The sequence below is a fragment of the Microtus oregoni genome, unplaced genomic scaffold (genome assembly GCF_018167655.1).
Source record: "Microtus oregoni isolate MIOR12 unplaced genomic scaffold, Mior012 000001F_ref0000356, whole genome shotgun sequence".
NCBI lineage: Eukaryota > Metazoa > Chordata > Mammalia > Rodentia > Cricetidae > Microtus > Microtus oregoni.
In genome coordinates this window covers 31,970,494-31,996,555 of record NW_024543060.1, presented here as the reverse complement: position 1 = coordinate 31,996,555, position 26,062 = coordinate 31,970,494, and the positions used below count along the sequence as shown (strand labels likewise).

The window sequence follows — 26,062 nt, the reverse complement described above, 5'->3', positions numbered from 1 at the left end:
TAGTGCCACAGCATGGTCAGGAACACTGGTTACTGAATATTCTAAGACTCAGCATTGACATTAAGGTACATCTTTGTAATTTGTTCGCTTTGCAAAATTCAGACAAGAATATGTGAGCAGTCTTTGCATACTGTAAGGTGCTGTGCAGATATCATTAACTATTAGTATTATTCCTGTTTGGTGAGATTTCACCAGAAGTTGAAGAAGAAAGGCTAGATTGTATAGCAGGCAAAGATGACTTACAGATCATCTTTAAAAGAACAGATAAGTAAATGGATATTTCCTGTCCTGACTGACCAGTACCAAGTAATCACTTAGAGGCTTACATTAATTACAAATGCTCAGGTGTTACTTATTAATTACAAATGCGCAGACTTGTTACTAGCTAAATCTTCCTCTTAAATAAACCCATACTATTAATCTATGCATTGCCAAATGGCTCATGGCTTTACATGTCCTTTAAAATGCCTTGCCTCCTGAGTGTCTGGCTGGCATCTCCCTGACTCTGCCCTCCTTCTTCTCATCATTCTCAGTTTGGCTTCCCCATCTAACTTCCTGTCAGATTGTTATGAACCAGTGAGAGTAATGAATAGTCATAGTGTAGGAAAGGATTGTTCTACAGCACAGCTATGTTACGTACCTACTTTTAACCTTTTATTAAAAGTTGAAGCATTGATGATTCCATGAATCTTTGGAATTCATTGTGGTGGTACTAATTTTGCAAAGCAACTAGCATCATTAAATCAATCTAGTTAACATCTGGATAACCTCAAATGTCTCCAATCATTTTGTGATGAGAACAGAGGATATTTGATTTTAATACTTTGGAAATGGACACTGTTCTGTGATAGCTGTAGTTGTCATAGTGGACAACACAAACACACAATTCCTATGTAAGCTTTAATCCTTCTGACCATGACCTTCTTATTTCCCACAGTAACCTCAAATACTGTCACATACATTCTATTTCTGTGAGTCACCATTTTTTTATATTCTACTTGAGTTAAGAGCACACAATTACACAGATATAAAAACATGGACTCTGTTTTCTGATAAAAAAAAAGGAAGAAAAAGCTACTACTCTTGGGCATGGGGCAAACCCTGGAGTGTTTTTGATATGATGGAAATGCATTGTATGCACATAGATCCATATTGTTTTCTTTATCAGTTCATCCCCTGCTGGACACTTACATAAATTTCATAGCTTGGATATTTTTAAATGATGCTACAACGAATATAGGTGCAAAGAGTAACTGTTTTCAGACCTTTTGCATTAATGCTTATGGGTGTGATATCTGGGTCATATCATAACTGTCTTTAATTTTATGATGAACCTTCATAGAAGAACATTTGGTATAACTACATTAATTTAAATTTATGTCAAAGCTGGAAAAACTTTTCCTGTTCAAGTATCCTAGAAGATACTTAGTATCCTTTGTTTTTCAGGAAAGCTGTTCTGAATAGTTTGAGATGGTATTCTGGTTTAACTTACTTTCCTAATGAGTTTCAATGTACAGACCTTTGGGGCAGGCTGTAGATTATGTAATCCAGGCTGGCCTTGTACTCTGAAAGTAGACCTGCCTGGTGTCAGATTGATAGAGATCTGCCTTCTGCCTTCTGCAGATCTCAAGTTGTAGTAATAAGGGTGCGGCAGGGCTGCGTTCCCAGCACCCCGGCCGCCTGCCCAGCTAGCTTATGCCCGAAATAACAACACACACACTGTATTCATTTAAACACTGCTTGGCCCTTTAGCCCTAGCCCTTACTGGCTAATTCTGTTATCCCGATCAACCCATCTCTAATAATCTGTGAGCACCGGTCTTACCGGGAAAGGTTCAGCATGTCTAACCTGGCTTGCTTCATGGCGTGTGTCTGCCGGGAGCGGGGCAGGGCGTCTGCTCCCTAGAGGAGAGCTGTGGAGTCTGAGCTCACTTCCTCTTCCTCCCAGCGTTCTATTCTGTTTACTACTCCCACCTATCTCCTAACCAATAAAATGGGCCAAGGCAGTTCCTTTATTAGCCAATGACCTTCCTCCATCATCAAGTTATTTTGAAGAGTGGCATGAACTATAAGTAAAATATTAATTAAAATATGAAATATTTCTGTATTAGATTTTATTATATGAATCATGGATAACTTAAATTATCAAAATATACCTATATTATATACATGCTTATACATATATTTAAAGACTAATATACTTCATAAAGCATTTATATATCCATATATCAATTTCCCAACAGAACTCATTTTCAGGTTTTTTTTTGTTATAGGAACTCAATATATACTATTTTCAGGCTGAAAACTAAAATTTATAAAGGAAGCATAAAATTTATGTTTTGATTTTTTGCAAGACGTGCGGTTGTAGCAATATCTTTTAAAGGAATGAAGTATTTGGACACATTGTCTGAATAGATTAGAAAGTGTTTTTGGAGCACAAATGAGGCTACTCATTCTTCAGATGTACAGTCATTTACAATCTGTAAGCAAGCCCATGTCTGAGATGGTAGATGTACTGCCAATGTAATTCATATAACTTTTGCAAAGAGCACATAGCTGTGCTCTTTGTATATGTGATTTTCTCATTAGGTCTACCATTGCTATAATAAAACACCATGATCAAAATAACGTTGGAGAGAAAAGGAATTATTTAGTGAATACTTCAATACCATTGTTCATCATCCAAGGAAGTCAGAGCAGGAACTCAAACAAGGTGGAACCTGGAGGCAGGAGCTGCTGCAGAGGTCATCAAGGATTAGAGCTTTTGGTTTGATTAGCCCATGTTTTAATAGAACCTGGGACCACCAGTCGAGGGCTGGCACCACCCACAGTGGCCAGATCTTATGGAGGCATTTTCTCCAATGAAGTTTTCTCATCTTAGATGACTTTTACTTGTGTCAAGTCAATATGAAAAAAACTAGCTAGCACATGATTGTGTCTATGGGTGGTATTAGATGTTTCCTAAAATATTTATCAAAATAAAATACCAGTCCCCTTGGTTTTTCCTAAATCTGAAACAGTATATTAAATCTTAAGTAATATTAACGTTATGTAGGAGAGTAGAGACAAATAAATGAAAAATGTAATTGAATCAAAATGAAACAATGAGCAAACTGAGACTATGAGGATTCCTGAAATTGTCATGGCAGAGAAGAGAACCGCCAAGAGATAAGAATGAAAACCCCATGCAGAAAGACTTTGTCTACATAGATGAGACTTTGGGAGTCTAATGCCAGGAAGTTCATTGTCAGCATATTTAAAACACAGTATAATTTGGAAAAATATTTCAATTTCCAGGCAACAATCAGGTCAATCACTCCAATTCCAGGTATACAATAAAACTTAAGGGATAACTACATTGGAACTCCATTATTAAGTACTTGTGACCAAGAGGGTGGCTTCTATAGCTAAAAGGCCTAGAATCTAGTATGGTCTCTGACACAAAAGAGGTCAGCAGGTCATAAAGTACAGTGACATCTCCCCTAAGGATGGGTAATGGTCAGGGAGAGAAGAGTCTGGTATAATTATTTTGGGTAATTTGGGTGAGGTCTGTATCTATTGCTAAAGAAGAGTGAGGTCTGTTTCCACAGATGGCACAAATGTCACCAGGTCTTTAGCAAAATCTGCTGTCCACTTTCTGGATTTGAGGCAGATATTTGATTTTTATCAATCCCATTGAGGAGGAAACCCATGTGATTAACTTCCTGATTCTCTTAGTGTTTGTCGGTGAATACAAGGATCTCTGTGCATCCAACAATAATACATATTTGAAATTCAAATGATAGGTCATAACAGGACCTATCATGAAAAGCAGTGATTGGTAGTTTGACCTTTGTAGCTTGGCACAGAGATATAAGCTAGAATAGATAATGAGCTTGAGCTTGGTGGTGTTCAAATTATCTAACAATAACAAACAGATGGAGTTGTCAAAAAAGCATCTTGCAGTGGGAAGGAGCTGGGGTCTACAGCACAACTTTGGCATCACTAGGATCTTTTACGTAGAAAGCAGATTCTTTCTGCAAATTCTTGATGATTTCAATCCATTCCCTAATCTACCATTCTGTCAAAGAAAAGTACATGAGGCAATGCACCACTGACAGTATTATTCAAATGCCTATGAACTAATACACTTGCAACATTTTTTGCCATCCTCATTTGTAACAAATGACCTAACAATTTTGAAAACATGACACAAACTATTTTCTCATGGCACTTTGGAAAGATGGAATGAATTTTGCCCATGAAAGTGACGGTAATAAAGCCTTTCACTGTTAGTGTATGTATATGAACATAGAATATTAGATGATAAGAATACATAGTCATATGTTAGATAATTCATATTTGACTTATTTATTTTGCAAGAGTTGATTCGGCAGATTTGAGCTACGACAAACCGTCAATTCAACTCTTGCATTAAGAGACATGTATTTTTCATGATATCCTTTATATGGCAATATCTTGGATATCAGGCCTTTCAAGTAATCAAAGTGCATTGAATAAGAGTCATAAACAAAAGCAGCAATAATTTATTCTCATTGTAAGCTTTTCCATCTGACTCATAGATATTCTTTGTGATATCGAACAGGGTAATGCATTCTTATTTTGATGAAAGGAAAATAAAAATTATACATATTCTTTAAATGTGGCAACTAAAGGAATCATTCTCTCACAACAGTGTTCTGAATTACCAAAACAAATCGTACATGTTACCAAAAGGAAACAGTCCTATATTGTGTTTAGACTTCTTAATACACAACGCAACGAGTAACAGACTCAACAAATGACAGCCTCGAGCTCTATTGCTTTGTAAGTTTTCAACTGAGCCCTGAACTCATCAGGAATGAAACAAAAACTAGACCTGTAAAATGTGCCTGATAAGTGGGGAAGCCTTCACAAAGACACAGCATGCTTGATGAGAAGATAGGAAATTAGGCAAGATTTAAACAAGAGTTTCGTTTTAATATATTTATAACTACAAATACGTTGCTGAAATGGAGTAAGGTCTGTCTCATTATAGTAGAGGTTTGGTATTAAAGATTTTAAGGTAAAATGGTCATTTTTTTATTGAATATCTTAATGAAAATTTGTGTCCAACTGTAAATGGTCCCAAAAAGATTTAGAGAGAGTTTCTATGGCAAGATAGTGAAATTTTCGGTTACAGTTGTTTTGACATAAGGTGAATGAGTTCCTGAAGTTCTCATAACTCCTACGCTCTCACGCTTTTTCAATCACAATGTAATGATCAACTTTGTGACATAGGTTAATTTTATGCACACCACAATTACTAGTGATAGGAAAATGAGGCAACACCAACAGTAACAACAAACCCAAGTTATTAATTTTAATGGAAATAATAGGCCACAATGTGACCCAGGGCAGAATTTCAGAGTGGGCATGAAATCAACATGTATCAGTATTTATCGTCTTACTTATATATGTGCATCTATTATCAGATGCTTTAAATGTTTCCTTGTAAACTTGTGTTTATTTCTTAATACTATGAAGAATTTGGGCAACCTAGTGCAGTTTAATATGTGCTGAAAACAAATTGGAGCTTCCTTAGATTAAAAGTCTAAAGTGCTGTGGTACTTCCTGAATTTCTTCATTCCTAGAGTCACAGACAATTTCTAAGATGTAAAATTGTCCATTAGCAGTACACATGTCTATAAGAACACATCTGTACTTCTTTTGAGTGGTCTCTACTCTAGAAAGCATTTAGTGTCTTACATTTGTTATTATTTATGGCCAGTTTATTGAATTGCCAAGATTAATTTGCAAAACATGGAATATGTTCCACTAGAAAACACACAGTATATAAACAATGGCAAAATGATCAGACACCAGATACCACCAAGCTCAACGTCAGTTAAATATCCAGACCGAGCTTATCCTTCTGTGTACAGTTAATAGCGTGTTTCTTTTTCAATCTAGTATCCTTTAAATGGTTTTAATAGACATCTTTGCTGCCTTCTTTGTTGATTATTCATTGTTCACTAACCCTGAGAACATACATAAATTTAATTGATGTCAGCACGGTCTCCTGAGATAAGGTTAGGTTTTTAAGAAGCACGATGAATTTATAAAATTGCCAATGGCTGTAAACCACTTAAAAACAAAAATATTCTCTTGATATGGGGACTCAGTTTTGTTTTTCTTAGGAGTCATTTGCAATTGTACTCAGAAAATATAGAATAAAGCTTGCGGTAGAATGCTCTACAGCAGCCTGGGACAGGCCGGTAATCTGTTACAAAGTGGTCTGATACACTTGGTACTGTCCTGAGACAGCATTAGTCTGGCAGTAATACTTTGAAATATTTTATTTCCAAGAAATGGTAAAGCATCATCACAAGATAATATTATCAGTCTTTACATAGAGCCCGTTTTAATTCTTAACAGATCAAATAATCCTAAAGCAATGCAAGTCAAATTAATTCTACTCAGTAAATAAAATGTGTGTATGTATGTTTGTATGAGTGTATGAGTGTGCACATGTATGCTTGTATGGTAAAAACAAATTTTTAGAAAGTAAAAAGATAAACATTTTTGTTTAAGGTAATTTTATATTATCAACCCTCAGAATGTTTTATTTAGTTTTGCTTGTTATAATCAAGGAAATATTCTTTTGTGAGGCATGAAATTTGATCCTGAAATTTTCTAATGGGAATTATGACATGAAGTTTGGGTTGGTGAATTTTTGTCCTTGATTAAAGCTCTCAATGCTGTCCTCTGTTCTAGAACAAAATGAGCTGAGGAATACTGATAGCACTGTAACTCATAGGAATGGTTTTGTTTCTTGTAACACTAGCCATCAATTTTAGATCCCATAAGAGAAGGAGAATGCAACAATTGGGGATAATTCATCTAGATTTTTAATTGCAGCCTTTCTGAGGCTACAGGAAAGTATGAGAGTATGCTATATACTCTTTAGCCTCTGCCAAGGATCCATGGCCAAACTGTAGGTGCTACAGGTATGTCTCACAGCCATAGACTTTTCAAAGCGTGAGCCTGTGTTCTTTGCTAACCATTAGCTAGATGTGTTATCATTCCATTTCCTCATGAGATTAATCTACAGGGAAGTTTGCTAGAGACAGCCTAACTTTATCAGCTTGAAGAAGGGAAAAAACCCAGCGACACAGTGGACATCAGAAACATGGAAATCACTGTCTTCATAGAGCAAGTCTAGAAATTGACCTCCAATTTTTTATTCTAAATTTTTGTCATTTCAAACAAGTCATTAAGCACAAGCTACTCTTTAGGAAATGTGATCACCATAAGGGTGTTAAGGAGGTAGCAGGGGTAATGTTGTCTACTGGAGAGGATGACAATAACAAGGCTGTACAGAAAAAAATATTGAAGTTATTGGATGGGAATAGAATTGGCAACATTTGATAGATTCAAAAACATATCTGTGTGTGTGAACCAGATGTGCCTGTCAGTTACAAATGTTCTCAGCTGGTAAACTTTACCATCCTCAGCTGGTAAACTTTACCTCACAAGCTCTCCTCCCTACAGTTTGCATTCAACTCAAACACTCTATCGATTCTTGTGTACTTCCTTATTTATAGTATTTATACCACAGGGTTTTTAGTCTCTTCGCTAGTAAACTATCTGTTAGAACTTCACATCTCTGAAGTGATAAATTCTCAAGTTGATAACAGAGGGGATCACCTTATGTAATAATACATTTAAGGTATGTGATTGTTCTCACCCACATACTGGTCAAACAACACTTGAGGGTTACATTGGGTAACACATGAAGAAATGGTGTTCCCCTCAGAAATGCCATTTTTTCTCAAAATTGTATATAAGAGAAATCTTTCAGGAGAGGTTGCTTCTCCCTCTTCAAACTTAGCACTAGATGAACATTTCAGTTTAGCTCTGTGTAAATATGTTAAGAAGCATTCAGAGGTTTGGGAACGCATTCACTCACAATTACCTCCTTAAACAAATATAACCTTTTATGAAAATTACCAAATTAGACACGTATAGAAAATAGAAAATGCTAAACATTTTGGAACGATGATTTCTTTCTTTCTTCCAAACCGGAGAAAATAACAAGGCTCTGGCAGGAGCTGCGCTTCTAATTACCACCTTTGGTGATGCCCCCCCACCCACCCAGAAATAACACATGAATGTATTCTGAAAACACAATTTATTCACAGGAATTTGCCTGTCTTTCGTAGCTCTGAAAAGATGAAAAGACTGATTTTGAAAAGTCCCGATTTCCTTTCTCTGTGCTATCTTATTTTAGCAAGCAAGGAAACACTTTTATTCTATGCTTTGTTTTAATTAAGCCCGCATTGTCCATCTATCATGCTACTTCAGATGGGTCCCACATTCCATTTCTTCATCTTTTTTTTCTGAGAGAGGAATGAAAGAACAGACAGTAATAAGAGATTTCATTGTGTTTCCCTTTGCTAGAGGTGGGAGGTCTCATCTCCAATCAAGACAAGGTAACCTATGTGCAAAATACCCCAATCTGGCTTGCTGGTACATTAACCAGCCTGATGGGTTCTAGTTTCTGACTAATGAGTGTTTAATTAGAATGTTCTCTCTCACACAAATACTTTATCAAAGCTGACCTATTAATAATACACTCTTCCTTATTTATAGAAGATGCAAACTTCAAGTAGGTTGTTCTTTGATTTTTTTGTTGTTATTTTATTTTGTTTGTTATAAAGGTTTAAAAGAATTCAAATATTTATTTCAAAAATAGTTAATCAGAGGGGATATTTTTTTACAACAAATACACATTGGCATATGCAGTCCTAACTACAGAACCAGTAATAGAGGAAAGGAAACTTCATAAACTTTGCAATCACAATTTGATCGTTACAACATGATGGGACAGACCAGAATCTAGCATATGTCCACATCTTAACACCTGAAACAGGTCTCTTTAAAGAACACTTTAAGAACATCACAAACCATTTATTTCCTATCTAATGCTTTATAGGAATTTTGAGAAGTGTTATTACTAAGTAGACAAAATATTTAACATGGAGATACTGTCCATATAAGTGAACCATTGTATGTGGTAGTAGAAAAATTATGTTTCCTTCTGGTTACTAATTATTAGCTGGTGTTACTGATATGTAGTTTTCTCTAATTGAAACAATCTAGTCTGGAAATTTGACTTTCACTATAAATAATGGATAGAATTTTGGAGGATGCATATACTTAGTATGTTTAAGTCATTTTGAAATAAAAACAGTAGGCAATATGTGTGCAGAACTTTACCTATGATCCTAACAATGTTTTCTATATCAGTTAAAACTAAATTTTTAAACAAATTAAAACTTCTCTTATAAATCTAAACTTATAAATGAATGTTAAAACCTTGTGAAAATTGCCATGTATAAAGTTTCATGCGTTACTAATATTTTAAATATCTGTGTTTTATCATTTTTTAATTTGATAATGTTGAATGATTTGAGAGTAAGATTTATCTTATAGTGCTTTGTTTACAAAACTTGTCCATCATGATTTCAGGGAGTGTTATTTTCCAATAGGATGTTAATATTCAGATACAGTCTACTTTTCAGGTTGTATAGATTATATTGACACAATACCTTTGTTTGACATCAAAATTCTCTTTGTCATTTGACTCAATAATGTCCTTTATTGCATTTTATTCCTACATTGAGGAATCCCAATGAGGATCACATATTATAGTAGGTTGCTATTTCTCTTCAGTCTTTTATTTTAAAAAAAAAGAAAGAAAAAGAAAACAAACTATCTTTTTTCATTATACATACCAATCCAAGTTCTCATTCTCGCCACTCCTCTCATTCCCTCCACCTACTCTCTTGCCCTACCCCCATCCAATCCTCAGAAAAGGTAAGGCACATTGCTTTAAGGAGGCTCCAAGGCCCTCCCTACTATATCTAGGCTGAGTATGGTATCTATCCAAAGAGAATCGGTTCCAAAAAAGCCAGTACATGCAGTAGGGATAAATCCTGGTGCCATTGCCAGTGGCCCCTCAGTCTGCCCCAGCCATGAAACTGTCAACCACAATCAGAGGGACTAGTTTGGTCCTCTGCTTGTTCCCTACCTGTCTGGCTGGAATTAATGAGCTTTTATTAACTCAGGTAGACTGTTTCAATGGGTGTACCCATCATGGTCTTGACCTCTTTGCTCATATTCTCATTCCTCCCACTCTTCAAGTGGACTTTGGGAGCTAAGACCAGTGGTCCCATGTAGAAGAATGTATAAAGAAAATGTGGCATATTTGCACATTAGAGTACTACTCAGATGTGAAAAACAATAACATCTTGAATTTTGCATGAAAACTGATGAAATTAGAAAACACTATCTTGAGTGAGGCAACCCAGAACCAAAAAGATGAATATGGTATGTACTCACTCATAAGTGGATACTAGCCATAAACAGAGGACATTGAGGCTATACATAGTTCATGATCCTAGAGACCCTAAGTAATAAGGTGAACCCTAAAAAAATCATATATAGATTCACCTGGAAAGTCCAAACAATCAAGATCACCTGTCAAAATTGGGAGCATTGGGTCGGGGGAGAAAGGAGGGTGAAAGGGGAGAGATAAAGAGTACTAGAGAAAATGGGATAGTTGAGAAGGAGGAAGGACAGAGATGAGAGCAAGGAAAGAGATATCTTGATTGACTAGTCATTATAGGATTATAATAAAGCAAGAAACCTGGCTCTAGAGAAATAATAAGGAATCCACAAAAATAACCCCAGCTAAGACCCTAAGCAATAGAGGAGAGGGGACCCGATCATGAATCGTCCTGTAGTCAGATTGATGAATATCTTAAATATCACCAAGAACCTTCATCCAGCAACTGATGGGAACAGAAGCAGAGGCTCTCTTTAGTCTTTCTAATCTTGAACAGTTCCTCGGCCTTAATAATTAACATATGGTATGTACAGCTGTGGAGAATATGGTCCATTTTTACTAGAATGTTTCTTATTTTGAATTTGATGCTTCTTCATCATTAGATTCAAATCTTTATCTCTTAGCCACCATTAACACAAAAGAACATGTTAAACTGTATTCTTTTGGGGTGTGACCTTTCCATATATACAGTGCTGGTCTTCCTTTATTTTGTGCTGTCAGTTTGGATTTCATACATTTTTATTGAACTCTTTTCACGTGATGAGCAATGACTGAGGTAATAGAAATATATATATATGGTCTTAATGCATTTGATCTGCTCTAATTAGATTCCAACCAGAAATTCAGTAATTTTAAGCATTGCATTAATTAATGCAGTGAAGATGTTTAAGAGCAAAAGCAGTTTGAATCCTGTGATTGTAGTTATAATAATACTTAGTTTCTAATGGAGTTTTATATGGATTGGAAATCTGGTCTCTGTGAGTATAGGCTAATCATTCATGCTATAATACTTTTTCAGAGTCTTCTTAAAATAGTAAACATCAAATGTAGAATTGACTCATCTGAACATACAAATAGAGAATTTTGTTATTGTTATTATTATCATTATTATTTGTGCTTGGCTATGGTAATATGGCTCTAAGAACATCTATGATTAAACAGAACTACAGAGAGAGATTCTTCTCTATTTCATAAACTAATTTTAGTAAGGAAGAATTATCTTTCCTTCGGAAGTAAATTCCTATTAGCCCACAGAGAGTGTAAACAGGCCTGAGAATGCAGTTCAGGCACAGAGTTTCCTTTCAAAGACGAGCTGACTTTAGGTGGAACTGGGATTTAGACTGAGAATAATGGAAAGGTATGTTGCGCTGGGTAGAGTTGAGTAAATAATTTCAAGTTTTCTATGTCTAATATCTCCATGTGCAGACATTAAAATTTCTTCTCCACACATCTTGCAGTTCAGTATTTGCTACCAATGTACCTGTTTAGTTTCTCAATTAGAAAGGAGGCTAACATCAGATCAGCCTGCCCCATGAGGTTTCCTAAATTTGATTCCACCCACTTTAGAGGATCAAACTGTCAAAATTTTAATTTCTCCTTGCTATTTATGCTTATGTTGAGTCCCTTTGTAGCAATGACAATTTCTCCTTCACTGTCTTTGTTTAACCGTCATTTTCTTATCAGCCAATGAACTTCAGCTTTTAAAAACCTTCTCTAACCTAGTCTTTGTCCTCGCCCATGTGTTTTCTTGTTGGAAGAGACCTAAAAACTATTTGAATACTTTTCTTGATGGTAATTTTTATCTTCATTCTTGACCACGATCAAGAGCTACATTTGACCTTCTAGGGGTTAGCACAGTGGTAGAGTGCACGGGAGGAGCTTTTTAGTGTGCAAAGTAGAACTGGCTGTTTTCTGTTGGATAGACAAACAGATAAATTGTGCAAGACCTTAGGTTTAATGCTCCAAACTCCCTGAAAATAAATAATAAAGTAGTTTTCCTCATGCATTATTTCAAACTGGCTTAGTAATAAAACATGCAATTTATTTTTATTTCAACTAGCTGTACCATATTATTCTCTTAGATAATGCTTTATCTACTTCTTGTACCAGTTTATTGAAATTACACAGACATAATGTGCTACCTGTGAGCGTCTTTCTATCCCCTGCCACTAGAATAGTACCACCTGCTCATGTGAAAAGCATATAAACAAGATTTAGGTTTAGTTCTCCTCAAAAGTGATCCAATTCTATGGGCTTCTGATTCTTTGGCTATAACCTTAAATTAAAACTTAAAAAAATGGCAGCAACATTTTTCAGATTTTACTTTTTAATTATAGTGGAACATAACCTCAGATATATTAGTATTCAAACATCTGGAAATCGCTTTCACTGTTGTTATCTGCATTTCATGAGAAGAAATTATGTTTACTCATGATCCTCCTATAAACTACTTTGTGCTGAACATCGGTCTCTCTTAAAATATTTCCCATGTTCAATGTAGACTTTGTGTCTCTGCTTCTTTGCTTTAGCAGTAGCAGAATGTTCTTACTCTAAATATAAAATTATGAAAAAAACAAGAAACAATATTTTCTTTAATTAGCTTCTCCCTTTGGGGGTTTTAGAAGAAGGGTTATGACTTGACAAAGATCCTTCCCATCTGTTCCTGTTTGTTTGCTTTTATTTTGACTTCCTTTCGTTGTCTTATCAAATATCACATGAATCATTAACATTTGTTTTCATCGCTTGTTTTGATTTCCTTTGCTTCACATGATTAAGACATTATGTTGAGACAAGGCTCACGCTAACATATTATATATTAACCTCATATTCTTTAGGCAAATATTAAACCTTCTAGATATAGGATTTTACATGTTTACTTTCTCCCATGTTAATATTCTTCCCCACTCTACAGTAGTAAAGAGTCTGTGCATACAACAGTTTTGTGGAAATTGCATCCTTCATTAGACTGCAGGTGTCAGGATGTGGGTTTTGAATACATAGGTTCTGTTTTTAATAAATTTCCTTCCTTGTAGGATGTAGTTTTAAAAACCTTTATGCAAAACAGGTAAGAGTTCCTTGTAGATGCTTGTCAGAGATTTCTATTCAAAACTAAGATACACATCCATCCCTACGTTTTGTGATATTTTGCAACAGCATTTTTTCCTTGTACTGATATCCACCCAGTGGGGAATGATACTCTTGGTAAAACCTGATAAGGCAATTTGAAATTGTTGTCATTTGCATGTAATCTTGTTATAAAATTATGTTAAATAATGTGGCTAATCCTACCTCACTGACTTTTTAAAACTTATTTTTATTCAATATATACTTTTTACATGTGGAATAAGAGGTAGTTTTTATTAGATATTATCAATAACTTCAAATAAAAGTACAGGACAAAACTTGAAGCCCAAAAGTTAAACTTACTTTGTGAGCACAAGACAAGGTAGAATTTGTATGACATATTCCCCATTTCTCTTGTCTTTTTCATTAAAGAAAATAGTCTATAAAACCCATAAACTTGAGTCTAATTGTATGATTTTCAACATTAGTATTAAATTCTCAGATCATACTGAATGTGTATTTAGTGTAAGATGGTTAGAAAGCTTGACTGGTTTTTCAAGGCTCTGAGTTCAATTTCAGAACAAAAAATGAAAGAAGACGTTAATTAAGCTCCTGTTCTGTGGTGATATTTAAAACATTTCTTCACCTTGTTATCTGCAGATCTAAATCTGCATCATAATAAGCAGCATACAAAAATTCACACCTGTGAAGAACTATTCAGTGATCAAGACACCATCATGTACCAAATTATGGCTGGAAGTATCAAATCACAATGAACTTTGAAACTATTAGGAATTTGTAATTTAAATAGTTTCACTCCATCCCTACTCCCAAAAGCTTTTAATTAGAGCAGACTTTTTAATTAAATACTCCCATGCACAAAGTTTAGCCTGATGATTTTTCCTGTCATATCAACCTCCCATACCAAAGCAAATATTCATTGTGTCAAAGGAAAACCAGGGCTTTTTAAAAATTCCGACAAGAATCTGAGAACTCCAGTTTTGATTACCAGCTGTGCAGACTAAATGGAAGGCCCTGCCCTTGGAGCAGAGCAGCAAGGATGAGACAAGAACAGGGAGTGCACTTCGAATGCTCTGAATTTATTCCAATATTTAGTTAAGGAAACTATGTATAATGGAGTGGACACAGACATTGGGTTCCAGTTCACGGCACTACCATTTGTTTCCCTGTGAGAATGTCTGAGGCTCTAGCTTCCTCAAGCATCCGATCCTTATTTAGGCAAAAGAGTAAAAACACTTTGTTTTTGAGATACAGAGCAGTAGAGACTTGATACTTTTATCAATTCTTTAGAGTTTTATTTTGTCCATAAAATGTATTTTTCTCATAAGCATCCTCACTCCTGTGCTAACTCATCCTAAGTCCAACCCCAGATTCCCAAGTGACTCCCAAATTCCTATCTTCCACCTTTTTAAAATAACATACCAAGTCCTGTCTGTGTTAATATTATCATGGGTGTGGGGTCATACACTAGAGCAGAGGCTGCCTACCAGGTGTTATAAAAAATAATACAAATTTTATGTCCTTCCCCTGAAGCCTTTAACTCTCAGTATCTCCTAGTGGGATGGGAGACTTTTGATGCCCTCCTGATTCTGTGCTAGAATGTTTACTTATGCAGATCTTGAGCAACCAATCACAACTGCTGTGAGTTCCTTAGCTGAGTGGTGCTTGGATGTTAAGAAGATGATTTGGTCCTCCACTCACACTTGGCTTTTATAATTGTTCTGTTTGATCATCCAGATGGTCCTTGGAGAGGTACAAGGTGATGTAAATGTCACAGACACATATTATCAGCAGTTTCCCAGTTTTTGGTATTAAACGCTGACCATTTTGGCAAGTAATTTTGATGAAATCTGAGAGCATCACTAATCTCTGGGTCTAGAAGCATGAGTTTAGAAGACAGTTTGATGCTATGTCCATTTGCCAAAATAGTATAAGTTAAGTTTATTCTCAGAGCTGACGGAGCCATGAGTTCTTGGTCAGTTTTACATTATCAAAGATATACTTCCTCCTGTGGAACAGTTTCTAAATCAAATCAGAAAGCAGTTTTTAAGCCCCATATATTTTTGGCTCTGTTGTTACATTCATAGAATACTTTGCCACACAGGTCATGACAACTTTTATTCCCCTAGCTTCCTACATTGACCTGCCAGCGTTATGAAGGAAAGTTTCTGATCTGGGTCAACTTAATTTTGCCATGCAGTCTGTGAAGCATGGGATGTGTGAAACAATAGGGTCCCACCGTGTGAATATGGTGGGCAACCAAGAACAGCAACCATAGCAGACATCGTTCAGGGGATCTCCAGGACAACCTTGACCAACAGAACAAGAGGAAGTTCCCAGATATGACAATGGAATTTTAATTTGTCTACTCCTGACTTCTAAGAGGAACATTATCTCTCCTGTAGGAAAATTAAAATCTCTCTCTCTCTCTCTCTCTCTCTCTCTCTCTCTCTTTCTCTCTCTCTCTCTCTGTGTGTGTGTGTGTGTGTGTGTGTGTGTTGAAAGAGAGAGAGAGAGAGAGAGAGAGAGAGAGAGAGAGAGAGATAGATAGATTATGTTTCCATATGGCCATTAATGTCAGTTTTGCTAAGTAACCATCTCTGCTATCCTACTCTGCCTTCCATCTCCAGACTTAATAACCTTTGTTATTTTTGCTTTTTTAAAATCTAAATAACTTTTTTCATTTATGTTACATACCACCCAGATTTCCTTCTCTCTTCCCCTCCCATCCCCTCACCTTCTCCTCCATCTCCGTTCAGTAAGGAAGGGGCCTCCCATGGGCTTGCACAAAGCATGGCACAATAAGTTGGGGTGTGACTGAGCTCCTGACATTAAGGTGAGTCAGGGCTGGGTAAACTAGTGTGATGAGCATCTTACCACAAGCCAGTTAAGCACCAGGGAGAGGTCCTGCTCTCACTGTTTAGAAGCCTTACTGAAAAACTAAGCTACACAATTGTCATACACATGCAGATGGCCTAGGTTGGTGCTATGCAATTCCCTGACTGTTGGTCATGTCTCCTGTGCTCTCTGGTCAGCTCACTTAATAAACTTTGATGTATCTTTAGCACAATATGTACTTAGGAAATGTTGGTTCTACTGATAATAAGTACTGCTATGATTTCCTTGAGATGAAAGCTTTTATTGATTTGGATTTAATGTCTCATAATACTTTGGTAAAATTTACTCAGCGTCAAGAAGATTTTTTTTTTTCTGTGACTATAGCACACAGAAAGACATAGAGATAATATAAAGAATTTTGGTGTGGTACTTGTAGAAGGCTATCTAGTCATGGGTGTGTGAATGAAATATGGTGAAAATAGGCAATATACTAATTACCTTTAACATATATTGTTTCTTCAAAAGTTTAATATTTGGTTTGGTGAGATGACTTTTCATATAAGGGCACTTGCCTGATTATCTGAACTTATTTCCCTAAACACAGATGATGGAGGGAGAAGCCTGATGCTGGCATTTTGTCCACTGACACCCCACCACCGCATATACAGATGCATGGTAGACTGTACACACAAACACACACACACTCACACACACACACACACACAATGCATATTATAAACAAATGTTTTAAGTATTCTAGGAAGGTTAACATTTCTCATCTCAAAACATTTAAGGCAAGCACTTTAATAAATCATTTGCTTCTAATATTGGCTGGAACAATGACATGGCTGTTTCTTTCATGGGACTTACCAGTTTGGAGGTTCACAATCAATTTTTAGGGTACATGGACTGGCGAACAAAAGCTGGACATGTTTAAAGGTAACAAATTTTAGCAAGAAGGAACTGGAGAGTTAATGGAAGGGAGAGAGTACTAACTTATCAGCCTACTAAGGAGAAAAGATTGATTACATCAAGTCAGAGTGAAGCTTGGCTTACTGCAGAGTGAGGCCGTCAGGATCATGAAGTTTTATGCCTCCATGGAAGTGATATTATATTCCTGCAAATTGTGATAATGTAAAATGTGAAAAGAAAGTGAAATTTTGTCAAATCATTGTTTCTCAGAAGTAAAAATTGCTTTACCATTGACAGAACTTTTGTAGAATTTACTATCGATATCTCCTTGCAGATTGTACAACACATAAGGGAGATGTGTAAATGCTTTTCTGTTTTCTGAATCCTATTCTGGGCTGGTTCTATTTCCTTGTAAATATCTATGTTGATATTTATTTTTCAAAGTTTGAAAATGGTTTTTCCAAGCATTGGATTTTTCCAAGCATTTAGTTGGGAATACTTGAAATTCTGTTGTATTTTATCCGAAGGTTAGATCAAATGTAGAGGGGACAGGGTAGAGTGTAACAATCTGAAAAATGGACTGACGTTTTGTGTGTGGTTTGTATTGGATAATTAATTCCCCGTTTCTTATTTCTACATCATTCAAATAGTTTATACAATATGTCCAAGTTTTCATTCCTTTTTATTTCCCACAAAACCGTGCCATTTATTTGTTCAGTTTATCTCAGTGCAGTGAAGAAAGGCTCTGGTTTATTGGTGACCCTAAAATAGTGGTGGTGGTCCTCAATAAGCAGCAGCACAAGCGCACAATGGCCACATCACCTAGAAGATTTAACAACAGTGCTGGAGAACAAGAGGGATCTGGCTTTCGTGATGGAGACACACCTGAGTGCATTCCCAGAAAATTTGCTTCTGCAATCTTGGTGGAAGTAATTGTCATTCAACAGAAAGTCCCTAGCTTTGCATATCAGCAATGCACATACACACAAACCCTTATCTATTTCCTGAGTGGTCTGGAACTGATATCATTGGAGCAAATATATATTTATGAGAACTAAGGCGTCTGTACCCTCCTTGATCCTACAAACTCATGTCATTATGAAATTAATTTTGAGAATATGTGAAAACTGTTACTTCCTAAGCAAGTGAAAGTAAGATAAAAGCCAGAATTTCACACCTAATTTTGTATTTCTTATATTCACATTGGTCCCTAAAGTGCCATGCCATTAATTATTTTTATCATTTGTTTTAGATGGAAGACTGTATTTGAAAACTACCGTCATGTACTGAATCTTTCCTGTTGAAAAAATCCATCCTTTCATAGAGAACTCTGGAGTCAGACATTCATCGCTGGAAAGTTCAGGAAAACAACAAAAATGTCCATATAAAGGAACTTCTTCTATTTTGTGTGTTAGTGCTCTTTAACATTTAAGTATTCCACAAAAGCAGAAAAAATTTCCGCCATTGCTTTTCCACCTGTGGCTCATACCGGAAACTGAGAATGTTTATAAATGTACACATCTCAACCTTCCTACAGTCAATAACTCAGCTGTGCTGCTGGACACGTGTAGACAGAGATAACGATGGGTCTTAAGAACACCTAGCTTTCCTTTGTTTTCCTTTTGTTCTTAATGGAATGAACCATTTCTCCTCTTCTGAAAATTCTGTAACTGAGCGCATCAACAGACTGTTGCAGTGTTCACCCAGACTTATAGACCTGTGTCTCACAGAAACCAGCAAGAATATACGGGATGAACCTGTAAGGGGCATCGAGGATGCTGTTGGGGAATGAGAGAAGTGAAAGTATTCTGTTACGTTTGATTTTAAACTCTGTAATTGTGGATTTTCTCCTGAAGACTTTTTTCATATACTTTCTGAAAGACCAACAAATGTGTGTTAACAACTCAATGGAATTACATTTTGCATATCTGAAACAGAAGCATTGAATATAAGCCAAAAGGTTTCCCTGATGGTCTCTTTTTCTTAAAGATAAAAAAAAATATAAATATATATATATATATAAATATAACATGTTTTCATTCCAAACTAGTAGTGGTATATAGGATTACAAATAATAACATTGCTTCTTACTCAAATTGTTGGTCACATGTACAGTATATAAACATAAAACTCACAGGAAGGTATTATGTATGCAGTAGTACACTAGCGTTTAGGCAATGAAAATTTTAGAAAATATGTTTTGTCACCCTGTGGGTCAGAAAGATGTCTTTCTGGTTTTAACGCATGCAGGCATGTAAATATTTGTCTGGAGTCACAGTATTAATGAGTGAGATCTTATGAATCTGGTGACATCAGAACTCTGTGTCAGTCACTTTTATTTGTATATTGATCCCTAGTGAGTGCCCCAAACTGCACTACAGAGGAGGAATTGTGACTGACCAGTAAATCAAAACACCAGAGATATTTTTATATGTTAATGTCATAATATGTTAATGTTGCTGAAAAACAAAACTTAACAAGCCCTTGGTGTATTGGTCCAATACCACGTAGCCCCGAGTGATGAAGTTAAACTGTGCCGTGCTTCCCGCCCTGTTCAGAGGGAAGGGTGGCTATGTGTTATTTTTACTGTCTTTTTGAAAGTTACAGTATGTGTTTTCATATTTGTGCATATAACTGGAAGTAAAGCTGCAAACAGTGCTATTACACACTGACGTTCCCTTTGTTTTTACACACTAGGAGTGACACTTTTAAAGACTTAGGTGAATCAGTGCAGTTGCTGTCCACTTTATGATTTTCTCTGCCATCCTAAAATTTTATATAATAACATTTTTATTCCCATAAAGCAACAAAGTAATAAGTCTAAGAAAGCTAGTTTCAATGTGTAAAGATAGTTCTGATTGGGTAATCATTATTTGGATAAGAAAAAAATTTCCCATTATGGATACTGTGTCACTAAGCTCCTGTACTTTTTAGGTCTTCCTTGCAGTTCTGAAACATAACTAATTCTTGGCTATAACTTGCTATTAACTGGTTAAGTCCATTTTTAATACAACAAAGGGTTATATGTACAGTTCTTTCTTTTAGCTTGCTTTAAAAAGGAGTGATACTTTAATTTAAAATGTTGTTAGTAACTGCTTTCTAGAAACTTGGTTTGCTGAGCATAATTCTTCCATGATCATGTTTTGTTGTTTGAGGAAAAGAGAGTCTTTTCCTACTTACAGGTATATTTTGTTTGTTTTTTCTTACATACAGTCTTTCAAAAGTTACAACACTTAAAATTGGATGGACTTGTGTCAAGATTTGGAGTCATACATTAGCAGACCTTTTTTTTTTTAAGCCTACAATTTACATAGGCAGCAGAGTTGGTCACTGCTCTGCTCCTGGTGTAGAGTCACCTGTTAAGTGGGGTTCATCATTGTGAAATGCATACGTGAAAGACCTCTGAGAATGCTTTAGTGTTTGGTTCAACAAAAAGAAAATATTAGAACTGAAGAAAAATGCTGTCTGCTGTATGTTGCGACTCTTATTAACCTGTTGTAAATAATACAATTCACACAATGTTATTGTAAGTTTGTAACTTAATTTTCCCCTTTTTAGTTAAACAGGTTTGTTTAGAAACTTGTGTTTTGGTGTAAGCAAGTAAAATTGTGTCCATTTTATGGTCTCCATGCCTTTGTAATCTTACAAATATTAATGTCTAGTTGTTCTATATTATAACCATATTTGCGCTCTATGCAAGCCCTTGGAACAGAACATACTCATCTTCATGTAGGACCTATGAAAATTGTCTATTTTTATCTATATATTTAAAGTTTTCTAAAAATGATAAAAGGTTATTACGAATTTTGTTGTACAAAATCTGTACAAAAATCTGTTTTTACATCATAATGCAAGAATTGGAAATTTTTCTATGGTAGCCTAGTTATTTGAGCCTGGTTTCAATGTGAGAACCACGTTTACCGTTATTGTATTTAATTTTCTTTTTCTTTTCAACAATCTCCTAATAAAAATGTCTGAAATCGCCTTGTGACTTTATTTACCGTTTGTCTTTATTAGAGTCTCCGAAACGTGTTGCATCAAAGGAATATTTACTTTATAATGGGAGGCATCTAAAAACAACATAAGTCAGCTCTTTGCAATGCTCAGGGAGCAATGCTCAATGATTTTATTTAACATGCAACTGCTTCTATCTCTAATATGAATTACTGTGGTGAAAACCATCATAAAAGCACACTCTGTAGTTATTGTTTAACAAGCAGATTTTCCATATTTTGTTTCTTGCCAGCTAAGCAAACTGCCCACATATACATGATTTATTTATGTACATTTCTCAGTTTATGAAGCTGTTATTTGTACCTTTTTTCCTTTATCTTCTTATATTCCCAGGGTTCTTATTTCACAAAGCTTTGTGCTGAATAATGTAAAGGAGACATGTTGATGGACCAAAATATATAATTCCATATCTGTAAGAGTGTGGATTTGTAGCTCTAACTGCACGGTTTGCTTTTAACTATATCATCAGAAAAACACCTCTTGAAATTATAATAACCTTTAGCAATATATAAACACATTAATCAATCTACAGTTCATCACTTGAAAAAATATTGGGTTGCTATTTCTGTGAATATTCTAAGCAAATGGAAAAATTGATTTCTTTTTTTGGTCAAAATGAATAATCTCATTGAATTTCCTGAAACGGAATATTAGCAAATCATTGTTTTTCTTAATAAAAACAAAAACGCTTGTATGATCATTATTAATAGATTTTTGTCTTCTGTCTTATGCCAGTAAGACTTACCTTAGAATACCAAAAAACAAGTTGCTGTAAGAAGAATTTGATGATAATTTAGGTTCTCCACATGTGTTATTGTTCTATATTTATCTTCAAAACATAACTCGCTTTGGTTTGGTTTTAAAGTATATAAAGTAGAGATGTTAATAGAAATCAAAACATTATTGGAAGAAATGTAGAAAGTGTCAGTTTTCTTCATGTGCACTAGTAGAGAGAAACTGAGCTAATCCTCATTTATTCATTTAAACAGATTCAAAAATAAGGCCTTTCTTCTCCAAAAAGTACTCTGATAGATGTTTTAATGACCAAAGATAAAACCTAACTGTCCCAGTGAAGCTCTAAGTTTATTCAACAGGGAATCTTACCCAAGAATAGGATCAAAAGATTCACATATTGGTTTTACTGTAATAGACCTCAATAGACAATACTAGAGTATTGGTTGGGTACCTTCCCACCAGGTAGTCATTACTTAGTATCCTTTTATTTTTACATTTATCTTCTAGATACAGTAAAAGTTTGACAAAAGGATAAGGATTTTTGAAAAGTAAATACACACATTTTTCCAATAACTAAACCACCACGTCCATTACTCTTTTCATGTTATTTATTCATGTATTTCAATTGCTTCATTTCAAGATCAGAAACCTTTTAAGGTAAGCAGGGAATTAAATCTCAGGCAAAAATAATGTTATAAACAAATTCTTGATATGTTCATAATATTGACAATGAACGTACAAATTTAAGTCACTATTTAATGTCTTAATATTGCTAAGGTAAGCTACAGTCTAAAACAATTCAACCACAGCATAAGTAACTAAATGCCAATTCTGTGCAAAGATAATGAATAAAAAGTATAACTACAGCTTTATTTACATTTTGTGATCTGTGAGCTAGAAACCATGAGTTGTACAGATAATCAGTTAGAGTTCCTTTGATTCTATCAAAACAAAATTCTGAAAGCTTAAAATCCCAAGAAACTGGTTCTAAAGACTGAAGGGCACATGTGGGACCTCAAGGATGTAAAGCAGTAATGACCTAGGGACCAAGGTCCAAGCACTCTCTGCTTGTTCAGTTTTCTGCTCTGCCCAGTGGCTCTAACTATTTCTCCCCTTAGCAAATATATTTGCTTCTCTTGTTCTTATATTATTTATTCTCGTATTATCCGAGCGCTTTAGAACCAACCCATAGAGGAAGTAAACCAATCACTTTATCTTTGTTACCTTATATAGGTTACCTGTGCATGCTGATTGTCACTTGTTAGGATACATGCCTGTAAGGTATAGAGGGAGTATATGAGGTGCATTTAGGGAAATTTTGAGGTTGGCATTACCATTGAATTTTTAATCTCTGGAATGGGATCATCATGTCAGAATCCTTCTTCAGTGGATTATAATGAATATCCAAGGTAAAAACAATCATATCAATCTCAATGACATTATAGAATACAATTAGTGGACTTGCTGATGTGAAACAGAAAATTAGTGGTAGTGAAGAGGGAGTCATTGTATGATAAGCATATACTTAAATAGCCAAATCTACAAGATTGATATTTTTTGAAGTTTAATTTTATCATTTTGGACTGACTTGTGAAAAGAAAATGTAAATTCTTGTATTCAGGTAAATCTGTAGTCACATGATTCTTTGCTGAATAAAATTTAATAAATATAATCCCAGTCCCACTTTACATATATAGGTTGTCATTGTAGATGCCTCCTCCTTCTGAAGGTCTTTTTTTTTCCTTTTTAAATTAAAAACATATTTTTCTCTTATACAATACATTCTGACTAAAGTTACCCCTCCCTCCACTCCTCCCATATCACACCCCCATTTATGCTTGCCCCCCAGATCTACTATACCTCGCTCTCCCATCAGAAAAGAGCAGGCTCTGAAAGACAACAACCACACATGACAAAGTAACATATAATAAGACAAGTTAGGTGTCCTCAACAGAAGTTGGACAAGGAAACTCAATGGGGAGAAAAGAGCCCAACAGCAGGTAAAAGAGTCAAGGACACACCTGCTCCCACAGTTAGGAATCTGACAAAATGCCAAGCTAACAACCCAACACCGTATGCCCAGGATCTGGTGCAGACCAACCCAGGCCATTTGTTTGCCACTTCAATCCCCTATGAGCACTTTTGCAGCCTGTTTAGTTGATTCTGTGGGCCACATTCTCCTGGTGCTCATCAATCCTGACTCCTACAGTCCTTCGGCTCCCTGTTCTCTAGCATTTAAGAAAAGGCCTTGATTTTTTTTTTCCATACACAAGATCCACCCTCTGTCCTTCCTTTCTAAGCGCCTCCAAATTTCTGAAAACAAAAACAGTGTAGTAGTGTGCTGTTGGTGTCACTGTGGAAAAAGTATAATGGTAATGGAATCAGATGAAAGGAAGCATGGTTTGAGCATTCTAGCCACATTGGTAAATATTAGTTAAAATAGCTAGACTGAGATAAGTCCTGCAAATATAATATAATATATACAGTAACCACTAAAATACTACATTAATAAAATACAGTCAGAAATGTTATAGCTTAAATGAATTCTAGATCATACTGAGGCCTCTGCTACATAGACAGTAAATACTTTTCATAATGGATCCAGACCATGGAGTTTCTCTGTTGAGACATTCCAGTACTGTTTCTCATAATTTGGCTGATTCTTCAATACTGTTAATTTGATGACAAACTTTTTCTATCATGTTATCCAATGTGGTCTCTAGAAGAATAAAGAGTCTCTGTTGTTACAAATAATTTTGAGGTGGCAAAGAATGAGATCAACTATCCAATTAAACTGTCTCCAGAGTGGGGGAAATTTTATTCTTGATAAAGAAGGAATGCTACTAACAAAAAAAACAAAGCAAGCTCCCCCAGATGAGAAGGGCTCACAGGTTATCTTTAACGAGTGTTGACTTTTTCTTTTCCCAATTGTCTGGGGTCTAATCTCACAGCTTTCCATTCAGATTGGCTAGTTTTTAAAGAATTGGGAAGAAGAGAACTCAAGAAAAAGAAAAGCAGATCATAGCTCCAGGTCATCAAGTTCCTGGAATGCAGTAAAGTTATAAGAAAGCAAATGTTTTACTGGAAGGGAGGATTAAAACAGTTACATAAAGGTTTTACTAGTTGAGGGAGCTAAAATGATTTACATAAGAGTCTTACAAGATGGGAGAGATAAAAAGATTTGAATTCTTTGTCATGGAACTTTTACAGAATTTGGCAGAAAAGACTATTGTTTAATGTTTCCTACACTATTGAAATGTATCTTTCAGTTAAACCTTCTGTGTATCCTGAATGTCTTGTGCTTCACTGTATTTTTGGTGGGATGCTTTTTACAAGCAAAATCATGTAGTTGTGCAATATATCTCCAGGTAAAAATGTGAGTAGCAAACATCTAGAATTGCGAAACTTTTCTGTAAAGGAATAGAACTTTTAGGATAAGAAATAATATATATGTATATATTAGTAGTAGTAAAAGGGGAATTTATTGTGTTGCCTTACAGGATGTGGTTCTTGTAGTCTGGTAAGAGGGGATTCATGGAGATATTGTAGAAACTAATCTGGTAGCTGTCCCATCCAATAGTCTGGACATCTCAATAGTCCCACCAAGTCTGGCTCTGAAGACTTGTAAGATTCCTGGAGAGCCTCTGGTCTTCAGTCTTTATTAGAAACCCATGGGATAAAACTGAACTCTCTGAACATGGCGGACAATGAGGGCTGATGAGAAGCCAAGGACAATGGCACTGGGTTTTCATCCTACTTCATGTACTGGCTTTGTGGGAGCCTAGCCAGTTTGAATGCTCACCTTCCTAGACCTGGATGGAGGGGGGAGGACTTGGACTTTCCACAGGGCAGGGAACCCTGACAGCTCTTTGGACTGGAGAGGGAGGGGTAGAGGAGTGGAGGGAGGGGGAGAGAAGTGGGGGGAGGGGGGGAAATGGGAGGCTGGGAGAAGGTGGAAAAATTTTTCAATAAAAAAATAAATAAATAAAAAGAAACCCAATGTTGGTTTTAATAGTGATTGAGGAAAACCAAAGCGACAAGACACATGAATTTGACAGTAAGAAAGGGCAGACAGGGAGAAAAACAGCAGCGGTGTCTTTTTCCATAT

General features: G+C 35.7%; 1 protein-coding gene across 1 annotated transcript in view; it reads left to right on the top strand.

Moving 5' to 3' along the window:
* Window positions 1-21,189, top strand: part of Dach1 (dachshund family transcription factor 1) — a 359,268-nt gene extending 338,079 nt beyond the window's left edge. Inside the window, exon 11 of the mRNA XM_041667539.1 lies at window positions 18,458-21,189. Within this exon, the coding sequence (XP_041523473.1) occupies window positions 18,458-18,495 (38 nt within the window). The 3' untranslated portion in view covers window positions 18,496-21,189. The remainder of the gene's footprint in view (window positions 1-18,457) is intronic.
* The last annotated feature ends 4,873 nt before the right edge of the window (window positions 21,190-26,062 follow it).